The 13,167-nt window shown below is 44.3% G+C and overlaps 1 protein-coding gene across 5 annotated transcripts in view; it reads right to left on the bottom strand.

The window, feature by feature from the left end:
* Positions 1-5,202: 5,202 nt before the first annotated feature.
* The window catches only part of PRPSAP2 (phosphoribosyl pyrophosphate synthetase-associated protein 2), a 72,222-nt gene continuing 64,257 nt past the window's right edge, over positions 5,203-13,167 (bottom strand). For all 5 annotated transcript variants that reach the window (XM_011955001.1, XM_011954999.1, XM_011954997.1 and 2 more), the window contains 3 exons: positions 10,116-10,186; positions 7,491-7,637; positions 5,203-5,934 (listed from right to left, as the gene is read on the bottom strand). In XM_011955001.1, coding sequence (XP_011810391.1) covers positions 5,776-5,934; positions 7,491-7,637; positions 10,116-10,186 — 377 coding nt within the window. In that variant the 3' untranslated portion in view covers positions 5,203-5,775. The remainder of the gene's footprint in view (positions 5,935-7,490; positions 7,638-10,115; positions 10,187-13,167) is intronic.

Here is a 13,167-nt window from a genome sequence, read left to right as displayed (position 1 = left end):
TTTTTAGTAGAGACGGGGCTTCACCGTGTTAGCCAGGATGTTCTCGATCTCCTGACCTCGTGATCCGCCCGTCTCGGACTCCCAAAGTGCTGGGATTACAGGGCATTAGATTCTTATAGGAGTGAGAACCCTATTGTGAACTGTGTATGCAAGGGATCCAGGTTGCACACTCCTTATAAGAATCTAATGCCTGATGATCTGAGGTGGAGCAGTTTCATCTCCAAACCATCCCCCACCGGTTGCCCCAATCTGTGGAAAAATTGTCTTCCATAAAACCAGCCCGTGGTGCCAGAAAGGCTGGGGACCACTGCCCTGGATAACTACATCAGCTACATATCTATCTACTCATCCCCTGGTAACTACATATCTGCTTTCTGTTTTTAGGGATTTGGCTATTCTGGATATTTTATATAAATGGAATCACACAATATGTGACCTTCTGTGTCAGGTTAATTTCACTTAGCATAATGTTTTAGAGGCTTATGCACATTGTAACTCACACAGTAATCTATTCCTTTTTATTCTATGTAAATACTAAGTTTTTTTTTTTTTTTTTTTTTTTGAGACAGGGTCTCACTCTGTTGCTCAGGCTGGCGTGCAGTGGTGCTATCTTGGCTCACTGCGAACTCTGCCTCCCAGGTTCAAGTGATTCTCCCATTTCAGCCTCCCAAGTAGCTGGCTACAGGTTGGTGCCACCACACCTGGCTATTTTTTTTTTTTTTTTTTTTTTGGTAGAGACGAGGTTTCAACCATGTTGTGTAGGCTGGTCTTGAACTCCTGAACTCAAGTGATCTGTCTGCATTGGCCTCTCAAAGTATTAGGATTACAGGCATTAAATACTAAGATTTGTTTATTGATCCATTGATGGACATTTGGGATTGCACAATTTGGTGATGGTGAATAGTGCATCTGAACATGTATGTCCATGTACTTACTTGGGTATCTGTTTGTAATGTTTTTTGGAATATACCCAGGAGCAGAATTGCTGGATCATCTGGTAATTTTATGTTTAATTTTTTGAGGAACTGTCAGACTGTTTTCCACAGCAGCTTCATCATTTTACCTTGCCACCAGCAGTGTATGTATGAGGGCTCCAATTTTTCCATATTCTTGCCAATACTTGTTTTTGTTTGTTAGTTTGTTTTACAAGGCAGGGTCTCACTATGTTGCCCAGGCTGGTCTCAGACTCCTGGGCTCAAGTGATCCTCCCACCTCAGCCTCTCGAGTAGTTGGGACTACAGGTGTGCAGCACTGCAACTGGTGCCGACACTTGTTATTTCTGGTTTTGTTTTGTAGTACAACCATTCAAATGGCTATCAAGTGGTATTTCATTGTGGTTTTTGTTTATACTACCTATAATGACTAATGATGCTGAGCATCTTTCCATTTAGATATATTTTTTGTATGAATGCCTGTACATCTTTTCGTTTTCTTTTTTTTTTGAAACTGAGTTACCGTGTCTTGGCATAATCTTGGCCCACTACAACCTCTGCCTCCTGGGTTCAAGCGATTCTTGTGTCTCAGCCATTGAGTAGCTTGAATTACAGGCGTGCACCACCATGCTCAGCTAATTTTTGTATTTTTAGTAGAGATGGGGCTTTTCCACGTTGGCCAGGCTGGTCTCAAATTCTTGGCATCAAGTGATTCACCCACGGCCTCTCAAAATGCTGGGATTACACGCGTGAGCCACCACACCCGGCCTGTATATCTTTTTGTATATCTTTCTTTGTGGGAATGCCTATTCAAATCCCATTTAAAAAATGTTTTTGGGCCGGGCACGGTGGCTCACGCCTGTAATCCCAGCACTTTGGGAGGCTGAGGCAGGCAGATCACAAGGTCAGGAGTTTGAGAACAGCCTGACCAACATGGTGAAACCCTGTCTCTACTAAAAATACAAAAATTGGCTGGGTGTGGTGGCACATGCCTGTAATCCTAGCTACTCAGCAGGCTGAGGCAGAAGAATTGCTTGAACACGGGAGGTGCAGGTTGCAGTGAGCCAAGATTGTATCACTGCACTCCAGCCTGGACGACAGAGTGAGACTCAGTCTCAAAAAGAAAAAAAGAAAACTATATATATATATATGTGTGTGTGTGTGTATATATATACAGGCATGGTGTTGCGTGCCTGTAGACTCAGCTACTTGGAAGGCTGAGGTACAAGAATTGCTTGAACCCAGGAGGCAGAGGTTGCAGTGAGCCGAGATAGTGCCAGTAAACCGAGATCGTGCCACTGCACTCCAGCCTGGGCAATAGAGTGAGACTCTGTCTCAAAAAAACAAAACAAAACAAAACAAAATGAAAAAGAACCCCCCCAAAAAATCACCATTCTTTTTCCTGCTGAGAGATCTTGGCAACTGTGTCGAAAATCAATTGACTAGAGATACAGTGTTTATTTCTGAACTCTTGATTCTACTCCATTGACTTATATGCCTCTCCTTATGCCAGAACTACACTGTCTTTGATTAGTATAGCTTAGTAGTAAGTTCTGAAATCAAGAAGTACAAGTCCTCAAACTTTGTTCTTTTTCAAACTGATTTGGCTATTTGAGGTCCTCGGTGATTCTGTATGAATTTAAGGATGGGCTTTTCTATAGCTGCCAAAAGATGCCATTGGGGATTTTGATAGATATTACACTAAATCTGTAGATTGCTTTGGAGTATTGCATCTTAATGATATTAAGATTTCCAACCCGTGATCGTGGGATGTCTTCCTATTTAGGTCGTCTTTAATTTCTTCCAACGATGTTTTATAAAGTACACAATACATACAACATAAAATTTAGCATTTCAGCCTTTTTTTTTCTTGAGAGAGTTTCACTCTGTCACCAGCATGGAGTACAGTGGTGTGATCTCTTTCCTTATTGATCTTTTGTCTGGTTGATCTGTTAAAAGTAGGTGTTGAATTCTACAGCTTTTTTTGAGACGGGGTCTTGCTCTGTTGCCCAGGTTGGAGTGCAGTGGCATGATCTCGGCTCATTGTGACCTCCACCTCCCGGGTTCAAGCAATCCTCCCTCCTCAGCCTTAGAGGTAATAAACAGTGAGAGCCAAAAGATTAATGTCCCAGTGTGGTGGAACTGGTATTTGTCCATCCACTCATGCCCTTTGGTGGCATCCTGTGTGCCCTTGATGCCTCGAGAGCATTGCTCTAACCACATCTGTCAAGCGATGATGTCACAGTCAGAACTGGAAACGATTAGCCTGTTTTCTGTCATAGAGTTTCTGGGTTTACTTCACCATTATCTCTGGCCACAGAGACTGTCTCTGTCTCTAGCAAAGACAGTAGTCTAGAGGGTAAATGGCTTCTTTGGCCAAAGAAAAGCCTACAATACATGGAGAAACTGTATACGGGGTCTCCTCTAGACAGGGAAGGGGGTGGCTGAGAGGTTTGGGTGTCCTTACTGGGCACCTGACTTGCCCCTTGAGGGCCTCCATCCTCCTGCCCCAGCCCGGCGGGCCAGGACGTGGCACTCCACTCTCCCCCACCATCATCTGCCAATTGTCTTTCCTGGCCTCAGCCCTCTGTCAGCCATCCCCTGGCACATGCTCTGCCCGTGGCTCCCCCCGGCACTCATCTTCACGTTCTTCCAGAGCCAACTCAGCAGACCTTCGAGTCTCTGTGGGTGTGAAGGATCCTAGCTTTAGCCAAGTTCATTACCCAGAGGAAAACACTCCCATAAAACATGTTTCCATTCACTTCTGTAAATATGACTTTTCTTCATGAAAGATGACATGCCAGGAAAAACCACGGGGGTCAAAGTTCCCTGGACACAGTGGCAGGAGGAAACCTCCCACTGAAGGAGCTTGAGAGTCCACTGCATCTCCAAGGAACCCAGAGCAGGACCCGTCCTCCCTGCTAGTGCAGCACCGCCATTCCCAAACCATGGAGGGCCACTGTGTCAGCACAGCCACCCCAGGGAACGCCCCATGGCTGTTCAGGAAGTGCCTGTCACTTGGTATAAAGCCAAACCACATGGTGACTTCAACCGTCATCTATAGTAGCAAATGGTTAGATAGCATCCAAAGAGCAGAAGGTAGGAAAAAACCCAACCCAGCAGAGGCTGGAGCTGTGAGACTTACTGAAGCCTCTTCAGCTCATTTCGCAGCAACAGTGGGAGGTCCCGGCACCACAGGCAGGCTCCAATCTCATGGGTGGTGACACCTTGCTCCCAAAGCTCTTCTTCCAAATGTAGAAACTGGGTGGTCTCCAGCCTGCAACTGACAGAGGTGCCCTGGCAAAGAAGCCGCCAGCTACCATCCCATGCCCTAAGCCAATTCATTCTGAAGATCGAGAGGCCTCATTTCCAGGAACAGGTTCCTAGAAAGCTTTCTAGCAAGGACACTTTTTCAAAGTAAATAGCTCTATCATTAACTGGATTTGAAAACTTGGGGAGAGAAAACCTTTCCCCCGAAGCTGTTTCCTCAGAAGTAAACTAGGTGTGAGGGTGGCACTGCTGGGGGTGCAGGAGCCCATGGAATACTTGGGCAGCTTCCAGAAGCAGAGCCCTTGGTGCTTCTGCACAAACAAGGCCCTGGCCTACTGGGGCAAGCCCATGGGCCACGCTGCTCTCTGTGGAGCACAGGGAAGGCCAGCATGGCTGGTGACTGATCTTAATTTTGTGCTAAATAAACTACTATTTTATTCCAGATTCTAACAAGAAAAGCAGAAAGCAAAGGTTTAAGGTGTTTTGGAAGAAAAATTAGTTTTTATGAGCAAGTCTACATTTTCCTTCCTAAGTCAGGCTGAGTGGGAGGACAGGTGGGCATAAACCCCAGTGCCAGTGCTCCAGGGGAGGCCAGTCCAATGGACTCTGTGTGGAAGTTCAGGGTCCTAAACGCTAAAGACAGATGATATTTAGACCCTTGATAGCAACAAGGGTCATGTCACTTGCCCTTTGGGACGCATCTCCCAGCATCTCATCTCCCTAGAGCATGACAGAGAACAGCCAGCCATGGAAGAGAGGCAAAGCCACACCAAGACCAACGGCAGATGGTGCTCACTGGTTCCCCTGCTGCCTGCGGCCTTGCATCCTGAGATTCCAACTCCTCTCCCTCCTCAGTCAAATGACTACACGTCGGGAACTTTCAGGGCCTTGGACAAATTATCAGAACAGAGAATATTACATCTCTGGGAGGCTACTGCATCCCCCCACAAAGCTGCAGAAGAGAAAACAAGCTGATAAACATTTCAACATTCACAGTGTGTAGATTCAGCTTTCATTTTATTTTAGTTATAAAACGATTGCCAAAACACAAAGTTTTAGAAAAACACGCAAACACAAGTTTTTATTCCTGTTTTAGTTGCAGAAAATAAATACAATCACATATTCCATATGCTTGTCTACAAAAGCATCTCTAAAAATGTCATTTACTGGACTTGACAGTATTATCTTTTTGGCTTTTCAACTGCAGGTATCATACAGATCATTTTATTTTATTAACTTTTTAAGCACTTGGCTCAAGCAACTTCAGAAAAAGACTTTGTAAGCTTACAAATCTTATTCCAAGTGTTATTTTTTAAACAGTTAAAACTAAAACAAGGTCTTACCTTTTCAAAAGAGGAGAATAAAGTTTTTCTTTTATAAAAATGGTTCCCCAAACTCACGAACACCCAAACCGACATAAAAAGTTGGTCTATCTTCATAGGAATCAACAAGAAGAGAGGTTACAGGGGAGAGGGAGGAACAAACATGACGGTTCCTGTGAACTCTATCCCACCGAGCAGTCACTCTTGTGTTTCCAGTTTGGCCCTCGGGAGTTTTCCTAAAGGACAGCTGTTCAGTCATCTAAGCCTATGTTTCTGAAAAGGTAGGACATGGACTCCCCATTGTGGATCCGACGGATCGCCTCTGAAAGGATCATGCTGATATCCACGGTTTTAATCTTGGGGCACTGGAGCTTCTGGACTTCATGTGGAATTGTATTGGTGACCACTACCTGTGAAGCAAGAGAAAAAAAACCAGAGCATCAGAAAGCCAAGTAGCTTCATGGTTTGATCTGGAAATGTGATAGCTTCTCAAATCTGAGGCTCGCCATGACAGGAAAACAGTGGATCTATGTCTCAAGTCAATGTTTCAATTTTTTTTTTAGATGGAGTCTCGCTCTGTCACCCAGGCTGGAGTGCAGTGACGCCATCTCGGCTCACTGCAAGCTCCGCCTCCCGGGTTCATGCCATTCTCCTGCCTTGGCCTCCCAAGTAGCTGGGACTACAGGTGCCCGTCACCAAGCCCAGCTAATTTTTTTGTGTTTTGAGTACAGACAGGGTCTCACCATGTTCGCCAGGATGGTCTTGATGTCCTAACCTCATGATCCACCCGCCTCAGCCTCCCAAAGTGCTGGGATTACAAGCATGAGCCACTGCGCCTGGCCTGTGTTTCTTAGGTTAAGATTTGATAACCTCACACCCACTAGGACAGGTATGGCAAAAAAAGATAATAACAAGTATTGGAGGCATGCAGAGAAACTGGAACCCCCCCCACTCACTGCTGTGGGAATGTAAAATGGTGCAGCTGCTTTGAAAAACAGTCTGGCAGCTCCTCGAAAGTTTCAACATGAAGTTACTGTATGACCCAGCAGTACTAAACCTAGGTACGCATCAAAGAGAAGGGAAAACAGATGCCTACACAAAAGCTTGTACACAAATGTTTACTGCAGCACCATGCATAAGTTAAAAAGCGGAAAAAATTTCTATCGACATGAAATATGAAAAGAGAGACAAAATGTGGACTATCCATGTAACAGAGTATTCTTTGATCATAAAATGGAATGAAGTACTGATTCATGCTACAACATGGATGAACCTTGAAAATACTATGTTGAGTGAAGGAAGCCAGCACAAAAGACCACACATTGTGTAATCTCATTAATATGAAATGTCCAGAACAGGCAAATCTAGAGCGACAGAAAGCAGATTAGTGGTTGCCAGGGACTAACGGCAGTGAGAGAAAATGTGAAGTGACTGCTAATGGGTATGGCGTTCCTTTCTAGGGAGAAGAAAATGTTCTAAAATCAACTATGGTAATGACTGCACAACTCCAAACATTCTAAAAACTAATGAGTTGTATACATTACTATTATTATTATTATTTATTATTTTTTTTTGAGACAGAGTCTCATTCTGTTATCCAGGCTAGAGTGCAGTGGCACAGTCTCGGCTCACTGCAGCCACTGCTCCCTGGGTTCAAGCGATTCTCTTGCCTCAGCCTCCCAAGTAGCTGGGATTACAGGTGCCCACCACCATGCAAGGCTAATTTTTGTATTTTTAGTAGAGAGCGGGTTTCTGCCTGTTGGCTGGTCTCCAGCTCCTGACCTCAGGTAATCTGCCTGCCTCAGCCACCCAAAGTGCTGGGATTACAGGCATAAACCACCATGCCCAGCCCTTGATTCCTTTCTTAACCACAATCTCAGTCTTGTCCCTACTCGCTGTAACTAAAGATCATGATGTGCCAGAAGCCCAGGCGGCTGTCCTCACGAACACACCCAGACCCTGTTACCTCATCAATGGCAGACTCTTCAATCAGCCGGGGGGCGTCAGAAGACAACAAGCCATGAGTTGCCATCACAAAGATCTTATATGCACCTCTTTCCTTCAGGGTCTCTGCTGCAGCAAGAAAGCTGTCAACATCATCAATGATGTCATCCTGCCAAAGCACAGATAGAAAAGAATGTATACGAGCAATTCTATAATAATAGGTTAGACAACCAGGGAAAAAAAAGGGTCTGCCTACATTTATTGTGAAAAATCTGCTCTTCCATTTGGCCTTGTGCAGACAGCACGGCCCCATGTCCCCATCACCGTGCCCCGTGGCATCCCTCCAGGACTTTCACACGAGCCTCCTCCTGCACAGCACCTGCCACTCACTATTTGGGCTATCTCCCACCACACTCCAGGCTCCCAGGGGTAGCACTGTTTTCTGCACCGTAACTGGCCAACACTGTGCTGTCACAATGCAGATCGCACCAGAAATGACGGAGGTATGATTTTCTTTTTTTGTTTCTAATGCACAGAAAAAGTGTTAAAAGATGTTTTCGACTCTGGGTAACAGAATTATGGTTGCCTCTTTCCCCTTGCTGCTTCTTGCTACCTTCCTTATTTCCAAATTTTCTCCACTGAGCATATGGGAAATATGTTTTTTACATGTTATTATAATGGAAAAAATAATAATGATTATTGTTTTTAATAATAAAATACCCAGTTCAGTGGTTTCTACTCTTTTATTGCATACTGAAGTTACCATGATCAAAAATATACATGTAAAGGCTAGGCGTGGTGGCTCACACCTGTAGTCTCAGCACTTTGGGAGGCTGAGGTGGGAGGATTGCTTGAGCTCAGGCGTTCAAGACCAGCCTGAGCAACATGGTGAAACCCAGTCTCTACAAAAACAAAAACTAGCCAGGCATGGTGGTACGCAGCTGTAGTCCTAGCTACTTGGGAAGCTGAGGCAGGAGGATTGCTTGAGCCCAGGGGGTGGAAGTTGCAGTGAGCTGTGATCAAGCCACTGCACTCCAACCTGGGCAGCAGACCCAGACTATACCCCCTCAAAAATACACACACACACACACACACACGCTACTTAAAAAGTACTACTAGTAAAATGGTACAGCCACCTTGGCAAACAGTTTGACAGACTCTTATAAGACTATATTTGCAACTACTATGCAAACCAACAACTGCATTTATAAGTGCAATTACCCCAGAGAAATCAAAATTCTGTTCACACAAAAACCCATACATGAATGTACATAGTGAGTTTTATGTATAATAGCTCCAACCTGGAAATCAACCAAATGTCCTTCAACAAATAAACTCTGGTACCTCTATGCCATGGGATACTGCCCAGCAATAAGAAGGAATAAAATATTTATATACAAAACAAACTGGATGGATCTCAGGGTAATCATGGCAGGTTAACCAAAACTCAAAAGGTTATAAACCATAGATTCCATTTATATGACATTCTTGAAATAATAATTAGAAATACAGAGGACAGATCATGGGTTGCCAGTGCTGTGGCTTGAATGTTTTTGTCTCTCCAAAATTCATGTGTTGGAAACTTATTCCCCAGTGCAACAGTGTTGGGAGGTGGGGTCTTTGGGGAAGTGTTTAGGTTGTGAGGGCTCTGCCGTGAGGAATGGATTCATGTCGCTATAAAAAGGCTTGTGGGAATGGGTTCGCCTCTTTCCTGCCCTTCTGAAGGAAAGTTCATTCCTTTTTGTCCTTCTGCCTTCTGCCATGTGAGGATGCAGCAAGAAGGTCCTCACCAGACCAAATACTGGTGCCATGATGTGGACATCCAGCCTCTAGAGCTGTTAGAGAATAAATTTCTTCTATTCTGTGTAAACAACCTAGTCTTACGTGTTACAGCAGCACAAAATGGACAAAGACACCAGGGGTTGCAGATTGGGTGGGAAGGATGTGGGTGTAGCTATGAAGGGAAGCATGAGGGTGCCTTGCAGTGAAGGAGCAATTCTGTGTCCTGATTGTGGTGGTGGTTCCACAAAGCTACCCATGATAAGACTGCACACACACACACACACACACACATACACTACATGCACAACTGGTGCTGTCTGAAGGACCTCTGTGACTGTGGCACTGAGAATTTCCAGGCTTGTGTTATTGTACCATAGTTAAGCAAGATGGAGGATGCTGGGTAATGAATACACAGGATGTCCCTGTGTATTTCCCCCTACTTCCTGTGGATCTATAATTACTTCAAAATAAAAAGTTTTTTTTTTTTGTTTTTTAAATGCAGTGGTGGCTGGGTGCAGTGGCTCACGCCTGTAATCCCAGCACTTTGGGAGGCCAAGGCGGGCAGATCATGAGGTCAGGAGCTCGAGACCAGCCTGGCCAACGTGGTGAAACCCCATCTCTACTAAAAATACAAAAATTAGCCAAGCATGGTGGCAGGCACCTGTAATTCCAGCTACTTGGGAGGCTGAGGTAAGAGAATCGTTTGAACCTGGGAGGCAGAAGTTGCAGTGAGCCGAGAACGCACCACTGCAATCCAGCCTGGGTGACAGCAAGACTGTCACAAAATCAATCAATCAAGTAATCAATCAATCAACAGAATAACAATGGCAAATGCTAGAATTAATAATAAAAGAGGTCTACATACCACGATGATGGCAATCCTTCCTCCAACATCACCCACAACTGTGATTGGGGGCTTTTCTTTAGGAATCAGCACTGGTTGGAATAAAACACACACACCAAAGTTTTTATATTAAAAAGTAAAACAAAATTTTAAGTAAGTTAATATTTCAAGATAAAAACATTCAAACAACTAGGAATAGAAGGGAATTTCCTCAATCTGATAAAGGGCAACTAAAAAAACCCACAGTTGACTTGATACCTTATGGCCCAAGGTCAAAAGCTTTCCCCTAAGATCAGGAACAAGACAAGGGTGCCTGCTGCACCACTGCCATCCACCATGATACTGGATATGCTAGCAAGGGTAATTAGGCAAGAAAACAAAATGAAAGGCATCCAGATCAGAAAGGAAAAGTAAAACTATCTCTATTAGCAGATGACATGATCCTACCTACTGAAAATCCCCAAGAATCCACAAATACACTCACTAAAGTTAAAATACGAATTCAGTCAAGTTGCCAAGAACAAAATCAACACACAAAATCAGTTGCTACACAGCAGCATTGAACAATCAAAAGAGGGAATTAAGAAAGCAATTCCATTTACAAAAGGAGGCAAAAGAATAAAATACTAGGAATAAGTTTAACCAAGAACTTATGAAAACTACAAATCATCATTGAAAGAAATTTAAGAAAATAGGATTCTTGGCCAGGAGCAGTGGCTCACACCTGTAATCCCAGCACTTTGGGAGGCCGAGCTGGGTGGATCTCTTGAGCCCAGGAGTTTGAGACCAGCCTGGGCAACAGAGTGAAACACCATCTCTACAAAAAAAAATACAGAAATTAGCCAGGTTTGGTGGTGGCACATGCCTGTAGTCCCAGCTACTTGGAGGGCTGAAGTGGGAGGATCACTTGAGCCCGGGAGGTGGGGGTTGCAGTGAGCCAAGATCATGCCACTGCAGCCCAGCCTGGGCAACACGGCAAGACCGTGTCTCAAAAAAATGAAAAAAAAAAAAAAAAAAAGGAAAGAAAGAAAATAGAATTCTTAGGTATTATACCGAAAAGCAACAAAAATATAAATTGGACTTAATCAAAATTAAAATCTTTTGTGGCTGGGCGTGGTGACTCGCACCTATAATTCCAGCACTTTGGGAGGCTGAGGAGACAGGATTGCTTGGGCTCAGGAGTTCAAGACCATCCTGGGCAACACAGTGAGACCCCATCTCTATAAATTTCTTTTTTTAATTACCCAGGCATGGTGGTGTGCACCTGTAGTCACAGCTACTCAGAAGGCTGAGGCAAGAGGTCACTTGAGCCTGGGAGGTTCCAAGGCTGCACTTAGCAATGATCATGCTACTGCACTCCAGCCTCAGTGACACAGTGAGATCCTGTCTCAATAAAAAATAAATAAGAAAGAGGTCTGGGCGTGGTGGCTCATGGCTACAATCCCAGCACTTTGGGAGGCCGAGGTGGGCAGATCATGAGGTCAAGAGTTTGAGACCAGCCTGGCCAACATGGTGAAACCCCTGTCTCTACTAAAAATACAAAAATTAGCCAGGCATGGTGGCATGCACCTGTAATCCCAGCTACTTGGGAGGCTGAGGCAGGAGAATCGCTTAAACCCAGGAGGTGGAGGTTGCAGCGAGAGGAGATATGCCATTGCATTCTAGCCTGAGCAACAGAGCAAGACACCATCTCAAAATAAATAAATATAAAAAAGTAAAAAAATAACCTATAGAATGGCAGAAAATATTTGCATATCATGTATCCAGTAAGAGTCTAGTGTCCAAAATATATAAAGTAGGCTGGGCATGGTGGCTCACGCCTGTAATTCCAGCACTTTGGGAGGCTGAGGCGGACAGATTGCCTGCCTGAGCTCAGAAGTTTGAGACCAGCCTCAGCAACATGGCGAAAACCTGTCTCTACAAAAAATACAAAAGTTAGCAAGGCATGGTGGTGCATGCCAGTAGTCCCAGCTACTTGGGGAGGGGCTGAGGTGAGAGGATCACTTGAGCTTGGGAGGTCAAGGCTCCAGTGAGCCACAAATGCACCACTGCACTCCAGCCTGGGTGAGAGAGCGAGGCCCTGTCTCAAAAAAAATAATAAAAATAAAAAAATAAAAAATTATATATATATACACTTACATATATGGCAAAATATATAAATAACTTTTATAATTCAACAATAAAAAGACAAACCTAGTTCAAAAACGGGCAAAGGATTTCAACAGATATTTCTCCAAAGAAGATATACCAATGAAGTCAGTAGTCATTAGGGAAATGTTTATCAAAATCACAATGAGATGCCACTGTATGCCCACTGGGCTGACTACAATAAAAAAGTAGAAAATAAGTGTTGATGAGGATGTGGAGAAACTGGAACCTTTGTACATTACTGGTAGGAATATAAAATGGTGCAGCTGCTGTGAGAAAAGGCTGGCAGTTCCTCAAAAAGTTAAACATACACCAAAAGACCCAGCAATTCTGATCCCAGGTATAGACCACGAGAAATGAACCATCTATCCACACAGAAACTCATACATGAATATACGGAGCAGCACAGTCAAAAGTGGAAACAACCCAAATTCCTATCAAATGCTGACAATGAAATATTATCCAGCCATCAAAAGCAATGAAGCACTGACACGTGCTATCCCATGGATGAACCTCAAAACATGCTCAGAGAAAGAAGCCAGATACAAAAGTCTACATGTTATATGATTCCATTTATATGAAATGTCCAGAGTAGGCAAACATCCACAGAAAGAGAATGGAGATGAGTGGTTGCCAGGGGTTGGGGGAAGGGGGCATGGGGAAACTACTTAATGGGTGCAGGGTGTTCTTCTGGGGTAATGAGAAGTTTTGAAACTAGAAAGAAATGGTAACTGCACAAAACTGTGAATATACTGAAAGGCAGTAAATTTTTTTTTTTTTTTGAGACGGACTCTCGCTTTGTCGCCCAGGCTGGAGTGCAGTGGCGCGATCTCGGCTCACTGCAAGCTCTGCCTCCCGGGTTCACGCCATTCTCCTGCCTCAGCCTCCGAGTAGCTGGGACTACAGGCTCCTGCCACCACGCCCG

This window comes from Colobus angolensis, unplaced genomic scaffold (assembly GCF_000951035.1).
Source record: "Colobus angolensis palliatus isolate OR3802 unplaced genomic scaffold, Cang.pa_1.0 Scaffold392, whole genome shotgun sequence".
NCBI lineage: Eukaryota > Metazoa > Chordata > Mammalia > Primates > Cercopithecidae > Colobus > Colobus angolensis.
Note: the sequence above shows the minus strand (reverse complement) of the source record. Positions and strands in the feature narration are given on the sequence as shown.